The sequence below is a fragment of the Adiantum capillus-veneris genome, chromosome 21 (assembly GCF_014529385.1).
Source record: "Adiantum capillus-veneris isolate H3 chromosome 21, ASM1452938v2, whole genome shotgun sequence".
Taxonomy (NCBI): domain Eukaryota; kingdom Viridiplantae; phylum Streptophyta; class Polypodiopsida; order Polypodiales; family Pteridaceae; genus Adiantum; species Adiantum capillus-veneris.
Window position 1 is genome coordinate 61,374,933 of NC_140951.1, and position 23,109 is coordinate 61,398,041.

At 41.4% G+C, this 23,109-nt stretch overlaps 1 protein-coding gene across 1 annotated transcript; it reads left to right on the forward strand.

Annotated features, from left to right (window-relative positions):
- The first annotated feature begins 1,557 nt into the window (after window positions 1-1,557).
- On the forward strand, window positions 1,558-2,719 carry LOC147431038 (uncharacterized). Its single transcript, XM_086494501.1, has 2 exons — window positions 1,558-1,750; window positions 1,865-2,719. The coding sequence occupies exon 2, from the start codon at window positions 1,927-1,929 to the stop codon at window positions 2,506-2,508; it is 582 nt and encodes a 193-aa protein (XP_086350627.1). The 5' UTR covers window positions 1,558-1,750; window positions 1,865-1,926; the 3' UTR covers window positions 2,509-2,719.
- Window positions 2,720-23,109: the final 20,390 nt, after the last annotated feature.

Genomic DNA, 23,109 nt, shown 5'->3' on the forward strand with positions numbered 1-23,109 from the left:
TCAACCAATCGAGCTAGCTCCCGTCGACATAATATATGTTTATATTAGTTTGTATATCCATGATAACCATAAAATTAAATTATACACATGTAGAAGCAAATATATGATTTTGCTCCATTGTGTGTCATGATATATCTGGATGTTAACCATGAAGACTGTGCTTTTGTAAAGAAAGGTTAAATGGAGAACGTGTCTCACACTTCGTTACTAATTGTGAAACATCGTAACTTGATCTTACAGATGTTACTAAAAGCTAGCCAATATTTGGCGTCAACTACTTTCCCTTGAAGTTAACAACCTCTCAAGTCCTTATGTGGATTGGTTCCCAACGTTCATGAATTTCACAATGGCACCAATGTAAATGCGTGCCCTCACTCTTTCGAGGTGCAAGCTACGCATGATGCATCGTGCCACATTCAAATTAAAAGCTTACATTGCCTTTTTAAATGGGGCAAATGGCACTTTTTATTCCATGAAGCCTTTGAAAGGTGTTTCAAAAGAAGGTCTCTTTGCAAAGAGTGCTTACATTAGTTAACCTATATATATGTTTTTTGGAAAGAAAAAAAAAGTCCTTGAGATAAGTTTTGGAATAACTTAACCGATCACCACGATATATACTTTTGTACTAAAGTAAATATCCATGCACACTTATTGGCTCCCCTCATTCTCATTATATTCAAGGCATGAAGCATATAATAAAATGGGCTATGGAATCTACATGGCTTACTTAAATTTCACTTTAAGGCCATAAAGGCCCGAGCTACCCTAGAGAAAACCTTTTTTTCCCGTGATAATTAATATTTCAATCATGTATATTTTTTAACACACACACATTTACAAAGTTAATAATTTTATTGTGGAAATGTGATCGAATTCCTATTTGTTCTCCCCACCTATCAAACATGAACCTGTGAGCTTCAATCTTGAGGATTGGAAGTAGAGGCACGCTTTTCATTGCAACTAGAACCTTTCGTGAACAAGAAGCTACCATGTTGGCTTTTGGAGTCAACTTGTTCAATTGTGGATGCATCGATTGCGGCCACATGTGATGAAACCTTGTTATCTACACTCTTTACAAGGTAGAAGACCAATATATGATTAAAAAAAGTTCCACAAATCCGTAGGGAACCACAAAGAGGGTGTGAAGTTTGAAGGACACAGAGTGAGGAACCTTGGTGACTGGTTAGACACAAGAAAACACTTTCTCGAAATTTTGGACTTTGGGAAGGAACTTGTAGCTAGGTAAGCTTTTGAGGTAATTTTTGATTGTGCTCTATTAAATGGGCAATCAAGGCATGATGTAGTCCATGTGAAGTACTTCAATTGGAGACAATGCCTCAAGGTAGCTTGCTGTCACCCTTTCTTTCTCCCTTCTTTCTCTTCATTCAAGTTTGGTAGACAGGGTAGTCCATTTCTCACTTGAGGTAGGGTTTTGACGGTCCTAGTATGCTCAAGGTCCTAGGTTAAGGTTAGTTTGATAAACCATCGAATGGTCCCTTGGTATTATCCTTATGCTACTATCTAAAAAAAGCCAAGTATGGTAGGCAAGCTAGGGCATTTCTCCCTTGATGTGCAAGGTTTTGTACTATAGGTATTGTAAAGGTTTAGGGCCTTGGCTCAAGAGTGTTTAGGTCAATTTTCTTGTGGCAACAAGGACTTGAGCCTTGGAGTGGGATGGATCCATTTCGGAATCTTGAATCTTCTCTCTCTCTCTCAACAAGTTTAAAACTCGTCAGATAGATCTTCTCAGGTCTCTTGGGATTGTTCTCCGACTTTCACAAATTCTCTCTCTCTCTCTCTCTCTCTCTCTCTCTCTCTCTCTCTCTGTGCATATGTTTGCTGACGACTTTGCATCCGCCTGCAGGTGGCATACAAGAGCTGGTAAGTTGACGTAAAAGAGGAGATACGACGGCCAAACGAGCAGCAATGGAGGAAGCAGCGAGGCGAATCAAAGCAGCAGCGTTACTGGTGAGCATGATGGTGATGATGATGAAGGTTGTGCATATCGATGTGGTGGCGGGGATGAGGTCAGAGTGGGCGACTGGCGGGCGGGGGGAGGTACTGAGATACTATTTGCAGCAGCAGTATGGAGAGAACGAGTTTACAATGGTGCAGGCGGCCAAGCCGCCGCCGGCGGGGGCAGGCTTCGCGGCAGGGGTGGGCCTGCAGGTGGTGTACGAGTTTGTGATGACGAGGGACGAAGAGGCCTCGTCGGAGGTGCTGGGGTTTGTGCGGGGCACTGCGCTGGTGGTCAACAGCACTGCCGCCGCCACCGTCTTTTTCGTCAACAACGTCATCCACTGGGAGTATGGCGGACTCAATGGCACTCTCTCCCAGCAGGGCGAGGCCGTCTTCTCGCGGCCCCCCTGGGAATTTTCCATTCTGTCCGGCACAGGCTCCTTCCGAATGGTCCGTGGCTTCAACGTCGGCACCTTTGTCTCCGCCACACCCTCCCCCAATGGCACCCACATCGTCACCTACTACGAAGCCCGCCTCTTCCTCCCTTGACAGTTCCGTCGCTACTATGTTCTCCTCCCTCCGTCTCTCTCTCGTCGGATAGATCTTTAAGGTCTCTTGGGATGGTTGCCTACGACGTTAAAATTCTTCCCTCTCTCTCTCTCTCTCTCTCTCTCATACCGTGTCTTTTAATCGTTTTGTAAACTTGTCGTTTCAAAAATACAAAGAGTCTCATAGATAGGCGATTTCATGGTAGGTAAGTGATACCAATTCGTAGAAAATCAATTTTATGGAGATTCCCCCCCCCCCCCCCCCCCCCCCTTTTTACGGCTCTACGGTGATTCCTGTGAGGCAGCCTACACACAACAGTAGCTTGCTTTGCATCATCCCGAATGATGTGATTGCTACATCTACATCCACCACCAGTCGTGTGATCGTCACCATCCTCAAGCGTAGAGATTGCTATGCATGGATTTTTTTTGTGAGCTCGCGGGCTCTCTCTCTCTCTCTCAGCTTGCTTTTGAAAACCTGTGAGTAATTATAGGTGGTGGCAAGTGCTAGCGCCCAACTCTTGACAGTGTGTGGCATTACGAGAGAGACATGATGAGATTGTTGTTGTGCGAGAGACAAGATGAGGACTCTCAGGGTCCCTCCCTCCCTCACGACTACATCTGTCTCGCCAACAGTTACCTTGTCTCTAGCCAACAACAGCTCACGACTAGCAATAGGGTGGCGATAGAGAACGTACTGCAAGAGCGAACGCACAGAGGCGACATGTGGGGGGGGGGGCAAGAGGGAATCTTACAAATAATACATTTATTCAACGGAGTAGTAGAGATCCAAAAATCTTTTTCTTTCTTTTTCTCTCACTCAAGAATCTAAACGACTTGAGGATTATACATTTGTCTAGTAAGTAGTTTCTTGAGTACTGGCCTTGTAAAGTTAATTCAAGTGAAGGGGAGTTGGGCTACAATTAGGGTAAAGAGGCCAATAACGGGTCGGGGTTCCAAAACAAGGCCACCTTAAAATTAAATGAAAAATGTTATCAAAATATATGAGAATTATGATTGGGACTGCATTGGGAGTGGCAAGAGCTTGATATGATCTATCTTTGCGTATCAATTTCATTGAAAACTTTCAATCCTATCATATAATTTAGATCATTCGAATTGAAAGTCTCTCTATTGGTCCCCATGTTTTAAGTGACCTTATATTGGCCCCTTTACCTTAAGGCGCTTCAACCGAGGGTTCAATCCCTATGACATGCAAGTGTGTGTCAATGCAATCCCATAAAACTCTCTCTTGTGAAGCATCACATTGCTAAAATATAAAAGCTAATTCAAGTTCCTACATTGAAACTCATATATGGCAATATTCAATAAGGAGTTAAGGCTTTCGAATGAATTATCATAAGTGAATACTTTCAGCGTTGAGTCCACGGGACTAAGTGACACACAAAATTAAATGTGGGGGGGCTGAGGGGATTGACTGCTCAAAAGTGGGAGGCAGGATCTTGAGGCAGGTCAAACCTGGGTAGCGCAAAAATTGAGGCAAAAAGATGTCTAGGCATCGCAAAAATTCGGCCCCCTGTCGATCAGTTTTGAACCCACCACCTCACAGCCTTAGTTTTGGGTCACATGGGCTAACCAACTCACCCGCGTGAGCATTTTTATGTCTCCAAGCTCTTTTTTATGATGTTTTATTCTAAGGCAACATGCACTACCCGGATTTAGGAGGTTTAATTTGTGGCCAGGTTTGGTTTTGATGGGACCGTTGTGGCTACGATTGCATAGGTTCTCATGTGTGGACTTATGAATTACGGATCCCCTCACCACCCCGCATTTAATTTTGTGTGTCACTTAGTCCTAAGGCCAGCGAGTGGCAGTACTGTTGTGGAAAAGAGAAGTTATTCGAACCCATGTACTACTTATGTCTAAACCAATGCTAGAACCATGACTCGTCGTCTACTCTAGCCTTCTCTATCTTCTAGCCTTCTACATGTTATTGATCATTTTATCCTAGGCTAGTTAATTTTCACATTCCCCACCATAGATGCTTCACCTTTGGGTGCATTAAATTGCATGTAACGTGCTATCAACTTGCTACTGCCTCTACTCTTATTTTATTCATTCATCGAGAATATTCCATATTGCCTCTATTTATATGAAGGTATTCTTCCTCCCTAAAAGTAGGAAGCATTATAAACCAAGACTTGAGCCCACGTTGATTAGCATATCACTTCAAGGATGTTGTGCGCCATCCGAGCAAGTGCCTTGTGTGATACACGCAGTGTTGAACAAATTAAAACTAATGGCTATTCCCCCTTCGTGCACAACCGTGGCTTGCCCTATTTCTTTCGCCACTTGCTTGTGTCACCTCCCCCTCACCCCGCCCCCCCCATGCGGGTGTTTTCCTTGCTGCCCCCGCCACCTCCTCCCACGCATCAAAATGTGTACGCTTTTTTTAAAATGTGTACCACCTAATTGCAATATCTCAAAGAACCCTCAAGAAATCTACACATTGCAAAAATGCCTAACATTATCTAGTGTCTCTCTGACTTCAAATAGAGCTTACATATTGAAGTTAAGGCAAAGGGGAGCGTGAGAGAAGAAGAGAATGAGAGGTTATCATTGCAATAGTGGACCAATGGCCACTGTTATCTAAAAAAACGTTGCTTTGAGTGAGGTGGATTTCTTATGTACACCTGTACTATGACCGTTGGGTAGACCATACTTTGCATGGTACTACAAAATTACACATCTCACTATTTTACTACACAAATATCATTGTTGCTTTTGCAAAAATCATCTAGAGACACATAACACTTGATGATAAGGAGGTTGGTACACAAGCATGAGTATGTACAATCTCCATGTTGTTATTTAAAGTCAAGAATGTACATATGGTCGCAGCCTCGAGTACTGTTGGCTTTAACATTGACATACCCATTGTGCCTGGCTAATAGCTATATATGCGGTATTCTGAAAGTCCCATAGATTATATAGGCTCCATGTTTCAAGTGGGAACCTTTTTTTCCAAAGGTCATGCACTAGCCTACTATAAAGCTTCAATAATGATGCTACCAAGAAGAACACCATCATGGCATTGACGAGCCATGTTAAATAAGCAAGGGGACAAATTTAACATGTGTATTCCACACCTTAGTGTCATTCCCTTTAAGTATTTCTACATTATAGCAATGCAAATTAGTAATCTATGGCGGGTTTAACTCCTTTACTAACTTATAGTTAAGGAAGTTGTGAGAGGACTATCATATACTAAGATACACACCTTGTGCCCCTTGATAGTGTCGTGCACTCCCAAGAGCAATGCCACATAGAGGCAGTCAATCAGCACTCACAAACCGCTTACATGTGTGAGACTTCCACATTTTCATACTTGGAAGGTGAATCTAAAGAAAGTAGTTGCACTATGTGCTCTGCTTCTTCATTTCCCACTCCTTGTGATTTCCCCTTGAAACAATATTTCTTAGCAGCATGACTACACGATAAACAATAGAAACAAAGGCTTTCTTTCTTATCTCTCTCAAAGTCTTCTTGAGAGAGATGCCCTTGGGGCCCCTTTGGGTCTCTTGGGTTATAAACTGGTACCCACAGGTTGATACTTTCCCTTGCTATTGGTATAATGTAGTATCAATAATATTTAATAGTTTTTTGTGAGAGAGTGTAAATCCAAAACATTGTGTGAGAGCTTTGTAGGACAATAGTGCAACATTGTCCACAAAATTTCTCTAAGAATGCTATAGATCCATAACAAGAAGCAAAAACATGCTGTAGATCCATAACAGGGACAATGGAAGACTCAATTTTATGCTAGCCTCAATTAGTCTATTGAGAAGACAATGATTGAGTTTCATGAACTCTTCATCTCATCATGGCACTACTTTGCATAAATCTCACTATGTATAAAGATCTCTCTACTTGAGGAGACTTTTGGCGGCTTTGGCCCTTGGTGGCCCACTATGTGGGAAACCACTCTTTGGTTGTGGTTGTGGTCGATTGGAATGTGTGTCCGATTGTTGGCTACCGATGGGGATGGACGGTTCACGGCTGGTGCCAGTTCACTGATGAGGATTTTGAGAGCCGTGCAATCAAGGCAACGCAAGTGGAGCATTAGTAAGCATCGTGAAGATGGGCACATGCGAGGTAGCAAGTTTGTGTAAATGTAGCAGAGGCTTGATGATGAGGGAGTGTGCCCAGTATGAGCCCGCGCAGGAGAAGTATTGGAACAGACGATGGAAATGCAAACAGAGGTGAAAAATAACTACAGGGGTGATGCCACGAGATGAGGATGAGCAGAGGGGTTGATTCACTCACACAGTTGTTGAGGTCGAGCCTTGAGGCTAAGTGATGACACACCTTGATGGACCTTTAACACAAGTTGAGGTCCTCTTATCAACTACACAAATCTTTGATTCTGAGCAGTAGTCGACTTCACATGCTAAGGTAGCTTGGCTTGATAGCAAATATTTGATGATGCATATGAGTGGGTGGCTTGATCAATGGCAAAGTTGTAAGCAAAAACCAAGGAGCAGCAGGAGCAAGTTGGACTCCAATGGAAGCTTGCAATATCCTTGGGTAGGTAGATGATGTTTCCCAAACGGACTTGTACCTTCCATGTTTTAGGGGTTGGCCACCTCATTCTTTTCCAATTTAGCTTATGTTGACCTTGGCTCTTCAAAAAAAAATAGATACTCGTTTAGATGCTAATGGACATGATCAAAGAATTGGTTCTCTCTCTTCACAAATGAGCTAGGTCTAGATTGCTGAATCTAGGGGATGCAATAGTCTACTTAATGCAATTTCATGAAACTTGATTTGATCAAGTGCTTATAACTAATGCCATCAAACTTTAATCTATGATCTAAGGGAGAGAGATTCACAATAATGGAGATGAAAATCATGAGTAGATTAATATGCAAGAATGAGTACAAAGTGGGTTAGAGTGATGGGGTAGGGATAAAATGCAAAGTGGAAACAAAGTGTGTAGTTTAAGCTTCTTTTATAGAATCACGAGAGAGGGAATTTGATGACATAATCAGTGATGTCAAATGTGCAAGCTTCCAAACTAGAGGGAGTTTTCACTTGTGGTGGTGCAGATGTAACACACACCCCAACAACACTTTGCCCTACCACTAGGTTTGTAATTGGCCACTCTTAGTCTGTAAATGAATCACACTATCTTTGAATTATGGTCAAAATTCTAGAGCCACTTTGCACTGTACACAAGAGACTCCAAATCCAACTAGCCCTTAGCTATACTCCCCTTTGGATGCATCATTTTTTGCACAAAGTGCTTAAGTATCTTCGTAAAGTGCTCTAGAAAAATCATCCATCTAGAATGCACAACCCATGTAACATGCACTTTGTCCACTAAGTGCAACAAAGAGATGAACTTGAGTAATAAGCATTGGTCCTGAGGAAACGCTTCTAAAAAATATAAACCACTTCTATGGAATTTTGATTGGTGATCCACAGGGATGGTGTTTCAATCTCGTGTTACAAAATGCAATGTATTGACCTTGCAAGCTTAAAAATGATGGAGCAAACAAACTCCAACAAAGATCCTTGAATGGAAACCCCATGACCCCACAAGCAAAACAAACTATGAAAGAAAGAGTCACAAGATCAAGAATGTAAGTCCGTTCCTGAACTAAAATCTTATTGGTAAACAATCGAGTTTGATGGAAACAAGTATCCATACTTGACACATCTTCAGCCAATCATGCAACTTGAATCCTTTAAACTTTTGCTTTTAGGGTGGTCACTCATCAAAATATCCCTATACCATGTGCATTCAAGTGCTTGTCGAATAATACCCCTATATATATCCTAGCTTACACTATGGGTGTCTTTAAACACCCTCCTCCCCCATCTCAAGATATATATTTTGAAAAGCAATTGCCCCAAGATTTTTCTTCTTTGGAGATGATATTTTGAAAGATTACATGTTTTGGTGGTCACAAGTCCAGATAATCTCCTTCACTCTACAATCTTGGGCTTTGGATATAATACAAGGAACACGCGACAAATTTATTTTGTCATCTGAATTAGTGCATGGCTGGAATGGATCCATATGATCCACTTGTTGTAAATCCACTCTAGCCCATTGTAGTAACACACCCATATCTTCTAAGGAGCTTGCATCTTCCTCGGATGTCTGCTCATTAGACAAACAATAATCACTCATACTCCACTCATCCGCAAAGAACTCTAGCTCTAAATTTTGTTTTCAAGCTAACTTCATGTCATTGTAAAAAATCTTATGTTTACTCCCTCCAGATTTTCTCCTTAGCCACAACTCCAATGCTCTAGTTTCCCAATCTTGTCTAGTCTTCATTAACATAAGCCAAGGCCTTCCCAAAACTAGCGGGTAGCCCTCCCTCTGGGTGGAAATTACATAACATCTATTGACACGCTCAACCCAAATGCTCACCTTCACACCATTTACCTTGCCTGAGAGACCCTCCATATGCTCACCAAAACACCGGCTACAATGATCAAACAACCTTTCTTTTGGACATGGAAATGACCTTGCCAACTTGCTTCACGGTTGGTGAAATGGACTGCTCCACTCACATATGTACTATAAGACATTATGCAGCCTTGGGCCTCTTTGCTTCAGAGGATAACATCCATGATAGCTTAGGTGGTATCTTGGTTATTGTTTTTGGGGTAGGCTATGAACTTGAAGCACCATCATCGCCAAAAAACGCCTTTTTTGCTTTGTGGCTCATGTAACCTTAGGTATGGCTAATGGTAGCAGCCTCCCCTTGCCCCTTTGTTTGCACGACACCCTTGGGACACTTAGGGATGATCGTAGCCTTCCTTTTCCTTGGTGATTCTTTAGGGAAGAGAGACTTTACCACTCTCTTTCCTCCTTTGATGTAGACGAGCTCGTTCTTGTGAACATTGACCTGAAAGATTTTTCCTTCAGGTGTGCTTTCCAAGGTTGTCACTCATTAGAGGAATGACTGGTGCTTTTGGAAATCCCTCCTTGGTAGGGTTCAAGAATGCTAATTGGACTTGGTAGCCTCTACACCAAGGTGATGCACATGGGCCTAATTGTGGGGATAGAAGATGGGGGGAGCACCACCCACCACCTAGTTGGGAGTGCGACTAGGATGCAAGGTGAGGATTAGCACATAACACACAAACACAAGGGCATATTATTTTCCATTAAGAAAGAGGGATAAATCTTAGTAGACTGTATGTGGTAGTGGAGTGGATGTAGAAGGGGTTGAGTTCAAGATGGCATCTCAGCTAGTTGTCGCAGTACCTTGGTTACTCCATGGGTTGTTTCAAATATGGCTTGATTGGTATTCCATTCAATGTTGTATTTTGTGGTTTTCATCCAAGCTCGACCTATTATGGTAGTGTGAGTGCAGTGCATGGGTGTTGCAACATGTAAGAGGCATGAGGTGATGAATCATTGAGTTAGAAGCTTGAGATTGATTGTGCCCAAGGTGGCGATGGGTGTATTGGATAAAATTGGAGATTTGTCATTGTAGTGCTATCAAGTGACATATTGAGCTTATTATAGTTTTCATAAGAAAGGAGATTAGTGTTGGCAACAGAATCTCCTCCTACTAATATTTGTGACTTTTTTACCTTAAGGTTGATGAGATGAGGAGGGTAAGGCTCCGTTACATTTTTTACCTTGTCAATGAGGCAATTCACATATTGATGTTGGAGTTTCGATTTGGCAGGGCCGCATTACTACTTCTTTTTCTTCTTGTTTCTTTGTGAGGGTCTTGTGTTCCAGTTTTTTCCACCCTACATGCAATTGCCAAAGAAATTCATGGGTGAGATGCTCATTCTTTTTCTTCTTGTTTCTTTGTTAGGGTCTTGTGTTCCAGTTTGTTCCTCCCTACATGAAATTGCCAAAGAAATTCAAGGGTGAGAGGCTCTTATATATCTTAATCCTTGCATCATTAATGAATTACTTCATGGGGGTGACGTCTAAATTAGAAAGGTGAACCTCTTCTCTATCGATAGTTTTAGATAGGACAAAAGGGCCTAGACCTTGAGCCATGAATTTATTGTTGTTTCTCTTGGAGTTGATTTGCACTAAAAGCTCTAGAGCTAGCATTGATTTCTAGAAAAACTAGTTAAAGTAGATCAATTATAGTAGGTATAGGTACCAATACCAATACTATTGTGAGCTTTTCAAAACTGTGATGGTGGTGATCTTCTCCCCAAAATAAGTTCTTGCATTTACCTTTCAGTTGGTCCATCATAAGAATAACAAGTTTTGCTTAATCCCTAAAAAACTTGAGATAGAAGGAAAAAAATCCCATAAAACTTCGAAGCTCTTTCAAATTAGTAGGATGAGGCCATCGAAGAATGGAATCCACTTTGGAGGTATCCATTGAAAATGAACATTAGTCATACAACAAGTGGGAGCAAAAGTCTCTTCATAATCTATGCCTTTCTACTTTGCATAACCTTTTGCAACAAGTCGAGCCTTATAGCAATCAATCTTACCATTTGGCTTACATTTCAACTTGTAAACCGACTTCATACCAATGGCCATTTTGCTAGGAGGAAAATCACATAAAGTTTACGTGTCATTTTCTATAAGTGCATCATATTCTGATTGCATGGAAGCCATTACATTTTTTGAATTTTGGCTTCATTAAAAGAAAGAGGTTCCTCCACATCACATAAACTAGAAACAACCAAAGCATAACAATCTAATGCATAAGATGCATGGAAAGAACTTGGACGAGCACGACTAGATATAGGTGTATCTAATTTATTGTCACACAAAGTATGCACTAGCCATTTTGGCATACCTCTAGCCTGCTCATTCTCAACCCTTTCCACATCAAGTACATCATGTATATATGCATCAATAATATGATGATTTGTATTATTTTCAAAAACCCCCATAGGCTATACATTTGCCTCATTGTAATTTACATTCACCTTTCCACCACTGAAAAGAGGCAACAAACTGTCATAAATGTCATGTGACCTTACATTATTGTCTCTAGTACATGACATCAAGGGCTAAACAAAATCTTCCATAAACACAACATCTTGCGATATCAAGGTACACTTTGTTTATGGTTGGTACAATCTGTAACCTTTGCTTTCAGTATTGTAACCAACAAAAATGCATTTGACAGCCTTATCATCCAATTTTTTGTGCTACATTTGTGGCACCAAAGCCTAAGCCAAACAACCAAAAATGTGCATGTTATTAATAAATGGATTTCTATCATGCCATGCTTCATAAGGATTCGTAGACTGCAAAGCTTTCATAGGACACATGTTAAGTACATAAGTAGCACACGTGATAGCCTCAAGCCGAAACAAATGTGGTAAAGCTTGACTCTTGACCATACATCGTGACATTTTTGTGAGTGACCTAATTTTCCTTAGGAACACCATTTGGGTGAGATGTGTATGACATTGTACATTGGTGTTTTATCCCATGACTAGCCAGAAATGCATTAAACTCGTGAGACATATACTCCTCCCCTTGATCGGAACAAAGGGTGCCTATAGTACATTTAGAGACATTTTCAGCCATAGCCAAAAATTGCTTGAAGCACATAAACACTTCGGACTTAGCTTTAAGTGGATTCTTGTTGGGATCGAAGAGCACACACACACAGAGAGCCAGCACGAAGAAGGAGATAGACACCGTGTGTGGCGAGGCGGTACTCACACTACAATGTGTATGAGTATAGTTATTATGAACAAGTAAAAAGAATGGTTGTACATGGGCGGCTAAACAACGGGCAGTCGGGCACACGGGCCTTTAACCCAACAATCTCCCACTTAAAGGCAGTGTGCCTTTAAAGTGGCCAAAGTATAGCAAAAGAAGTCAAGCCATACCCATCAGCGATCTACACTGTGCAAACCGCTGTGAGGCTAACGACTTCGTGAGTAGGTCAGTAGGGTTATCGTCAGTGCGTACCTTGACAAGCTCTATGCGCTTGTCCTCTAGCACCTCTCGTATGAAGTGATACCTCACCTCAATGTGCTTTGTCTTCGCATGGAAGATAGTATTCCGTGCAAACGCTATGGCACTCTGGCTATCACAATGTAGCATCGGAGCATCACCAGCCATACCAAGATCTCCCACTAGTCGTGAGAGCCATATGGCCTCCTTGGCAGCCTCAGTGGCAGCCATATATTCAGCCTCTGTAGTGCTCAAAGCAACGCATGGCTATAAACGTGATGCCCACGAAATCGGTCCACCTGCAACTGTGAACACATAGCCACTAGTAGACTTCCTCAAGTCCACTGACCCTGCATAGTCTGAATCTGTATATCCGCAAATAGACATATCCTTCTCACCATAACATAGGGACAACTCTGAAGTCCCTCTCAAGTATCTGAGAATACCTCTCACTGCATCCCAATGACGCTTGCCTGGGTTAGACATGTACCTGCTAACCACACCAACTACATGAGCAAGATCTGGACACGTAGCCACCATGGCATACATCAAGGAATCTGAGACATCTCTGCAGTCTCCAAATCTATCTGAGGGCAGTCATCATGGCTGAGTTTTACATATGGAGACAACGGGGTACTAATGGCCTTCCCCCCTTCCATATGAAAACGCTCAAGCACCCTGTCAATGTACTCTTTCTGACTAAGAAATAGCACCCTGCGAGAACGATCACGAGTGATCCGCATACCCAAAATATGACTAGCATCTCCAAGATCCTTCATGGAAAAGGTCTCATGTAGCCTATGTTTCAAGGCATCCACATCAGAAATACACTTCCCTGCGATTAGCATGTCATCCACATACAAAACCAAAACAATAAGACTGCCATCTGCAGCCCTGCGACGAGTATAGAGGCATGGGTCCTCATAAATGCGTACATAGCCCTCTGAACTCATGAATGCATCAAACTTACGATACCATTCACGAGGTGATTGCTTCAGCCCATACAAGGTCTTAAGAAGCCGGCATACCATCTTCTTTGAACCATGAATAACAAACCCACTTGGTTGCTCCATGTACAAATCCTCGTGCAAGACCGGATGTAAGAAAGTTGTCTTTACATCCATTTGCTTCAACTCCATGTCTTCTGTAGCTACCAAAGCAAACAACATACGCAAAGTAGACATCTTCACCACTGGGGAGAAGATCTCATCAAAATCAATGCCCTTCTGTTGCTCGAATCCTTTAGCTACAAGCCTTGCTTTGTACCTAGGCTTTGCATCCATTGAACACAATTTTATATTGTAAACCCACTTGCATGGTAGTGCCTTCTTACCCTCTAGCAAAGGAGTAAGCTCCATGTATCATTTTGGATCAACGAATCCATCTCTGACTGCATAGCCTGCTCCCACTTGAGCTTGTCAACACTAGACATGGCCTCATCATAACATGATGGCTCCCCGCAATCAGTCAACAATACATAATCCATAGAAGGCACAAAATGTTGAGGCTGTCTTGCACGCCGCTCTAAACGCCTCAAAAACTGTGCAAGAGGTGCATCTGGTTGTTCCACATCTACATGATCTCCCAACAAGGGCTTATCTCCCACCTAAGGGTCAATGGGCTGCCCACGAGCAGCCATGGGACCATCATACTGATGACCATCCTCCTCAAATATCACACGCCGAACCTCAACCGTTCGTGGTGATGCTCTATACATAGAGTCCTCATGAAAAACAACATCATGGCTGCGCACAATCTTCCTGTCAATAGGATCCCACAATTGATAACCCATCTCACCAGAGCTACCATAACCCAAGAAGATAAATCTCTTGCTCTTTGGATCCAATTTGCTGCGTTTTTCCTTAGGTACATGTACATAAGCTTCACAGCCAAAAACACGAAGGTGACCATACGAAGGTGGCAAACCTGTCCATACCTCTTCACGCACTTTGAAGCCCAAAGGAACACTAGGTGAACAATTTATCAAATGCACAGAAGTGGCAACTGCTTCAGCCCAAAATCCATCTGACAAACCAGCCATAGAAAGCATACTAAGGACTTTCTTCTGTATAGTCTTGTTCATGCACTCTGCCACACCATTTTGAGGAGGTGTATAGGGAGCACTAAGCTCACGCCGCACTTCAACTTACAACCTGATTGGTTCTAAACAAGAGCCAACCATTGCTTAAATATATCAAACACCATATCCTTCTTACGAATGGGGTATGCCCATACCTTCCTGCTAGCATCATTAATGAACGTAACAAAGTACATAGCACCTCCAAGAGAAGCATTAGACATCGGCCCACATACATCACTATGCACCAAAGCTAGCTTTTCCAAAGATCAGTGTGTAACACTCTTCTTATGAGAAGACCGAGCATGTCGACCATAAAGGCAATGCTCACAAAACTCAAAACCACCAAAATCTGAAACAGGAATGTAATCCGCACGTGCCAACAACCTTTCAGTGACATATGCCCCAAACGCTGATGCCATAAAGAAGCAGGAGGTTGCTCAGTGATCCCCACAATGTGATCAGCCACACTAGCTACACAAAGGGAATATAATGTATTCCTCTTAGCACCTTTAACCAAAACAAGGCTGCCCTTAGTGAGCTTCCAACCTCCGTCACCAAAAGATACATTGAAACCAAGTGAATCCAACTGACCCACACTAATCAAGCTTTTTGCAAGAGTCGGCACATGACGCACGTGCTGCAAGACAAACGTAGTAGAGTTTGGCATAGCCAAATGAATATCCCCAATGCCATGAATCTGCATAGAACGCCCATCGGCAATCCTGACAGTACCTGTGCTCGAAGCATCATAGTCATGAAACCACGACCTATGAGGCGTAACATGAAAAGAAGCACCACTGTGAATGACCCAATCCATAGGCATACTACTCTCATGAGTGAGAAGAAAAGCATCATCAAAATAGGATGCAAGCAACACATCACCAAGCTCTTCACTAGTAGCAGTAGTCGGAGCACATACATGGTCATCTTGAGAGCTACACTCTCCCTGTGTTGCATTTAACTCCTCAATCTTGACATTGGACTTAGGCTTGTCCTTAGCATCATGGTCTTTCTTCTTATCATCTCCATTTTCCCTTTTCCACTTGTAGCAATCCTTTTTGAAATGGCCTTTTCTACCACAATGAAAACATTCCACATCCTTTTTACTTGTGCCTGCACGGGACTTGCTTCTAGATTTACCCCTGTTGGACTTATACTTGTTCATAGTCCTGCCTGTGAGACAACCATTGCACTAGAAGACTTACTACATGCATTATTCTTTCAATTAATCTCTTCCGTGAGAAGACTAGACTCCACATTAGTACTTGTCAACTCATCCGCAGGAACCGAGTTACTTATGACTGTCCTAAATGTGTCCCATGACTCAGGCAACGTGACAAGTAAAAACATAGCTTTTACATTGTCCTCAAACGTAATTTTATGCGTAGCAAGTTGGCTGAAAATTGTATTGAACTCATTCAAATGCGCATTCATGGAAGCACCTTCCTCCATTCGCAAATCAATAAGCTTTTTGATCCAATACACCATAGAAGCAGCCGAATGCTTATCATAAAGCTCCACCCTGTGCATCTTTCACATTGTAATAAACAGACTTTGAAAGGGAAAGCCTAATGGTAGACCTGCACATCTCATCCAACTCCTCCGAATCATCCCTCTCCATGTTCTCTGGCTTAACTCCCTGCAACTTTAGAGGTCGAATCTGTTTCTTCTGCACCAAGACATCCCAAATCTGATCTTTCCAATATGAGAAGTTAACACCATCCAACTTCTCAATATTGAAAACCGTGTCCACTTTAGTGCCCATTACAACAAGAATGCAACAATGAGAAACCTGTAACCAACCAACAAACTGCCACAACAAAGTAGTGCTACAAATCTGACAACACCTGCTGCTCAATCAAAGAGCAAACGCATAGAGTATAAATCAGCCCACAATATGGTCAAAAAACATACGTAGAAATCCACAAACAAATGCATAAACCTGTGACACCTGTAACTCAACCGGCCTAGGAAAACCGTGCCACAAAATGCATCAACAATGAGCTTTCATAGAGGCATAAACATACTCCATGTCTGAATAACCACAATAGAGACATAAGCTGACCAAGCTTACACAAATCCGTGAGCATAAATGGATCCAAGTGAGCATATAACCAATGCACAAGCTCAACGAAGTCCAATCTTTACTGTCAACCAAGTACCTGTCCGTACTCAAACCGCAACACTACAAGCAAGAGCAAACCCGCTCTATGTATAAGTGAACCAAATCTCCACAATATCATGCATAAAGAGTGTCTGTCAAACTGCCATATACACATCCATCAACATACATACATGATGTAAACCTGTAGCTCAAGAACACGCATAAACAGACTGCCCACAAAAGTAGAAGCTCCCACTCAAACCACAACCATATACATGGCTGTCCCACAATCAAAATACATAGTTTGTAACCACAGAAGAAACCTGTATCCAAAGCTCCCTGTAACTTGTACCTATACCTGCACCTGTACCTGTACCTGTAGTCGAAGAAGACAATGCCGCCAAAATCCCACTCTATCTATGTGTATGAGTACACTCCAAGAAGAGACTACACACTCTCTAATGAGCTATGGGATCACGTAAGTGGAAGACATTGCAACAATGGCAGTTGTAATGGCTATGGAAGCTCTGCAGCAGCAGAAAACTACCAAAGAGAGTTGAAAACACAACTCCTAGTCTGTAGCTCGGATGGGATTTCTGATGGCACGAATGGCTCCGAGAGGGGGGTTAAACCTCAGGACACCTGCTGAAAATACTCGCGGAGTGCTGAACCTCCCAATGCCAAGCTCGGGAAAACCTTCTGCTCTTTAGATATGCGCGCGTGCGCGAGACCGAAAATCGGCAACGAAACAGCATCAATTTTCAGCACACTCAACAATGATGATGAAGCTCTCAAGGCTCTCACTACCAAGCTCTGATACCACTTGTTGGGATCGGAGAGCAAACACACGGAGAGCCAGCACGAAGAAGGAGATAGACACCGTGTGTGGCGGGGCGGTACTCATACTACAATGTGTAGTTATGAGTATAGTTATTATGAACAAGTAAAAAGAATGGTTGTACATGGGCGGCTGAACAACGGGCAGTCGGGCACACGGGCCTTTAACCCAACAATACTCCCATACATGCATGGAGTAACCATCAATGAAAGTCATGAAGTTACAAACTTTGCATCTACATCAACATCACAATCTTCTTTCCCAGAAGATTCTCCAATAGCTTCACTTGTAGTGGAACCAACATCTTCCTTCTTGGCCTCTTTTGTCTTCAATTTAGGACACTACTTTATCAAGTGATCATTGGCCTTGCAATAATGGCAACACATCTTCTTTTTGCCTTTTTCACCAGAATTCCCAACAAGGTACTGCCAGTAGAAGCATTAGAAACAATGATTTGCTACTCATCAAAGAACCATGAGAAGTGGCTCCATTGTTGTTACCACCTTTTCTTTGAGCAGCAACAAAAGCTTGTTCAATTGCACACTGTTTAGCTTTTTTCTTTCTTGAAAGTGACTCTTGCAATAGCAATGTGCATAATGCATCAAATTTGACAGCTTGAGAGTTTCCTTGGGTCATAAGTTTCCAAGTACCAACACAAGTCTGGTAAGAATCTATTCAAATGGGTCACCATGCTTACAGGAGGAGTTATATGCTTGACTTGCTGCTCTAAGATAGAACTAATAAATACTAGCAACACTATATCATGCTAGTAGTAAGGGAAAGTGTAAAAATGTTTGTTTTTGTTGTTTATCATGTTGTCATGCTAAGAAAGATTGTCCCAAAAAATGAAAAACCAAAAGGACTGGAAAGGAAAAAAGCAATTCACCTAGTGCAACTCTCCTTCAAAGTATGCAAGTGTGGAAGTCTCACATATGGAAGAGGTTCATGAATGCTGACTGGTTGTCTCCATGTGGTAGCCAACTTTTGGGAATGCATGGCACTAGCAAGGGACACAAGGTGTGTATCTTAGTAGAGAATGGTCCTCTCACAACTTCCTTAACCATAAGTTAGTTAAGAAGTTAAATCTGCAATAGAATCCCAACTCACATCGCTAAAAGGTAGCACTAATGAAAGGTAATGATGCCAACGTGTGGAAGAAACAAGTTTAAATTATCCCCCTTGAGGTTGAAGGGTACATCATGAATTTAGATTTCCGAGTCATGGCCATGGATAAGGTAGATGTGATTCTCAACTTGAAGTGTTTGCATGGGTTGGATCCTACATTACACCATCCCTACCAGCATAACAGTCTAATGTTAAACCAATGTTCGTGTGTGCTAGTGTTGGGAGAATATAACATACTTCATTCACTGCTTTTTTTTATAGTTGAATTTTTTAACTATGACAATGAAATAGACAAAGTTTTTCTTTTCACTTGTTGTGTCATGCCTTGTCAACTTCTCATTTAAGTTCCAGATTAAGTGATGAATTTTCTTTTGTATGTGAATCTTCCTCCACACTATACACTTCTCCCTATTCTTTCTCTACCATGGCTAGCAACTCATATGATGGAATGGTTTTAACTTTTAGCAAGCTATGAGCTTACAAAATAACCACAACACTTATTTAGGCCACAATTAAGCATGAGTTACACTACAACTCGAGGAGTTTCTTTGGGAATACAACAATGTTTTCCCCAAGGATTTACATTCGGTTACCATATATGTGGTAGTGATGTGTGTGAACACATTTAGGACCACCATGACATTTTTCCCTCACTAGGAGGTTTTTTACCCCATGCATGTATATACGCCCATCACTCTAGGCCTAACTTATCTTGACATTGTGCACTAATAAAAACACTCTCTATTGTGTGCCTTGACTTCTTCATCTTCTCCAAGCCATGTGTTTTTTGTTGCAACCCTAATTACAACAATTGGTATCAGAGTAGGTTACATCCTCTCGCGCATAGTCTCCAGCATCGCCAGCACATGCCTACTCACTTTCTCCAATTAGGGTAAGCTTTGGTGTGTGTCAGTAGGTCAACACTACTTTCGGACAGCTTGTCGAGCTGTGTATGCTCAAAATTTTGATTCAGGATCGTTTCAACCTCCGTTCCCACTAAAGGCAGTACTGCACATACAATTTCATCCTTTTATGCAAAATTTATTAGTGCAATTTTTTGCAAAACATGTCCCTTACAGGCCTCTTTGGGTGGTGCTATATAGCATGTGTCCGTCCTACTTTGTTTTCCTCTTTCCAAGAAGTTTTCACATCAAGTGCAGTCACTTGCCATGACTGATAACAACACCGATGTTTTCAATATGTTTGCTACTAAGGATACACTAGATGGGGATAACTACCCAATGTGGGCTTAGATGATGACACATGTTCTTGCGTCAAAGGGCATTTGGAGTGTTTTGTAGGGTATTGATGTAATAATATAACTTAAATAGTCTTACGAACCTCTTTATCTGGTGTTGAAGCTCCTCATCATGTAGGCCCTTTTGGTCCATCTACCCTTTTGTAGCCATGCATGGAGGTGTGCACCCAAGAAAGCTCTCACACAAGACCATAGAAGGAGCAAATGCTGACATTGATATTTGTTTTATTCAATGCATGAAATCATAGTGTGCACAATGCTGGACCTTATAGAAAACATGCATTCTAGTCACTAGTGACAGATGGCATGCATTATGGTAATTAGTGACAAAGGACATGCATTAAGTGGCTAGTGATAGAGGACATGCATTGGATTGCAAGAGCATGGATTGCATCTCTAATGACAATATCTAAATATATAATTTTGAACTGAGTGTGCGTAGTGGATGCTAAACTCACATGACTACTACAACAATGTAGAGCATTATTTGTTTTACTTGATTACTCTTCATAGCCCTAAAAATCACACATGAGGATACCTCAAATTGAAGCATTGCCACAAGATGTGTGCTAATTGATACCTAACATTGCCACACCTCTCTGAAGATATTTTAACTTCTCTACTATACAATGAAGATAAACTTCCATGTTCTTTGATTTGTATTGGCATGGCACAAGCAATCTTAAGAACAAGTGTCCCTTCTTTGTTGTCACAACCAATGTGGAGTGCTACTCAAATGTATTGAAATTGCCATCCATTGCGAAATCAAGCTGTAATTTTCTAAGAGCTTGAGCAAACTCTAGCCGGGTGCAATTAACATGCTTCCAAGTCAAACAATTTTCAAGAACTCTTTGTGCACCGTATGTAGAGGAATTGACCTTTATCTATGATGTAATAGCCATTATTGGTTTTCGTCAAAAGAAGCATTTTATGCAAGGCACAAGTGGAAAAAATCCTTAGCATCTTTTGAGCCACATTCTATATGTAGAGTTATTTGTGCCATCAGTTGGCTCCTTTTACTAAGAGTTCTTTGTGATATCGGGCTGGCTCCACATTTTGGGCATAATTTTGTGTTGCGACATTGAACAAGCCACATTGGTGCAAGATTAGAGCGTGAAACCCCCATGCAACCAAATATCAATCATGACAAAAGCATAATATAAATTGGAAGCTATGAGAGACTAGAAGATTTTACCTCCCTTTTTCTCCTCTCATGTGGGAAACACGTAGAGATAATCAAGGCAAGAAGCGGGGGGCCAACATGCGAGCAATAAGAAATGAAAGTGTGGGTTCTTGAACAAATTTAAAGTGAATATGAAGCACCCTAAAACCCTGAACATTATGTTGATATGCTCACATGTAGGAGACAACTGGATAGCCACCTAGTCCATCACATTTTGGGAATAGCCAGATGATGGAGGCATTCTAGTTGTCACCCATGGATGAGTTAGTCCCTACGTCTGTACAAGTTAGTCCATCACATTTTGTGAATAGCCAGAGGATGGAGGCATTCTAGCTGTCACCCATGGACGAGTCAGTCCCTATGTCTATACAAATAACAAAAAAGAAGAGATACAATCACATAAATGTTATTGATCAAGCATTATTAGAAATTCGGATACTAGTCTCAATGAAAAGGAGCAATGATCCTTAAATGGCAACAAAGCAAACTTGAATGAAGCCATATGGTATGGGACACATGGTTTCATCTGAGAGCACTTTGCATGCATTTTTGTGCTTAGCTTCTAGCACAAAGGTAGAAAGCCAAGTTTTAGAAGTTGTTACACTGGACACTTAAGATTTATCTAAGGACATATAATATTGTCGTGCTATGGCACGTACTCATTGTGAAATAAAAACACTCATCTTGCTTTTTATACTTTTGATGCATGGGGATAAATGCAATAATATACATATTGTGATATATGTGAAAGCGGCTATTGTGGTTGTTGTCATGTACATATTTATCTGGGGAGTTGTGGCCCTAGATGTGGTGTTGTTGCATGTTTTCTCACTTTGTAACATGCCTAATTTGGTTTGAGTATGTACATACGTCAAGTGTTTTATGGTGGCACACTCCTCTTGCCTACAAAATTCGATGCAAGCAAAAACTGCCAAAAATAGCTATGAGGTGGTGCAACCATCACATATGTGTTGAATGATTATAAAAAGTAGAAAAATTGATGTTCAACATGCAATTTGAGCTGAAGGATTTTTGTTTTGCAAAACTAGAGATTTTCCCTAGCTCCTTTGGGTTTTTTAATGATAAAACTAGTCATTATTGGACCAAATGGCATTAAAATGGTAACAAATAGCCATTTTTGAGAAAAATGTTAAAAAATTGACACATCAACAATTTGCATCAGTTTGTAAGCAAGGGGATTGCTTGCTTGTGTGAAAACCTGCAATTTTCCCCTTTCTATGTATTCACTTCATGGTTGACCTATGAATGTGTTGTTGAGTTCAGGCTCGTCTACTCGGTGGGAATAGTCCCCCTTTGTGTGTCACTTCATGGTTAATCTATGAATGTGTTTTTGGGTTCAGACCCGTCTACTCAGTGGGAATAGTCCCTTAGGTAGGAACTTACATACACCATTCCTTTTTTAGGTGCATGCATGCAAAAACGTGTGGTTAGTCTATACATATGTCAAGCTTTCAAGCCCATCAACTCGGTGAGAATAGTCCCTCAAGTAGGAACACACATATTGTAAGGGGTAAGCTTTGTCCTAGAGTACTAGAGTATGAGTCAAGAAGGAAAGGTGGAATATACCACATGCAGTGGTGCAAGGCTGTAGAGCTACTTAAAGCTCATTTCATGAACGAATAAACCAATTTTTGCATTTCATCTCTCTTGTTTATGATGAGCTTGTGATGGCTTAGCAACAACTCAAGATCGTGTTTATGAGTCCAAGTTAACTGATCATGGAACCTAATTTGCTTGAGTAAAATCTAGCCAACACACACTCACTTGTGTGCACGATGTTTCTCTTTTATCCACCCTAGCTAGCACAATCCCATTCCCATCAATTGGTATCAGAGCGCTAGGTTATGCTAGCAAAATTTCTTGTTATGCATTTGTGCAATTAGAAATCCCTAATCTCCATTTGCATTAGCTTAATAATTCTAATCCCTAGTCACCATGTGGACCAAAGAATGCTTCACTACTCTTTGGTGATTAAGGTGAAAGGGAACTCTCATTTAGCATTAATTGTGTGTGTAATTGTTCAATTAGTGTGCACTTTGTGCTCCTTTTTAGCCTACTTTGTGGTAACATAATTCTCATCATAATCATTATCACTTCGTGCAATTTG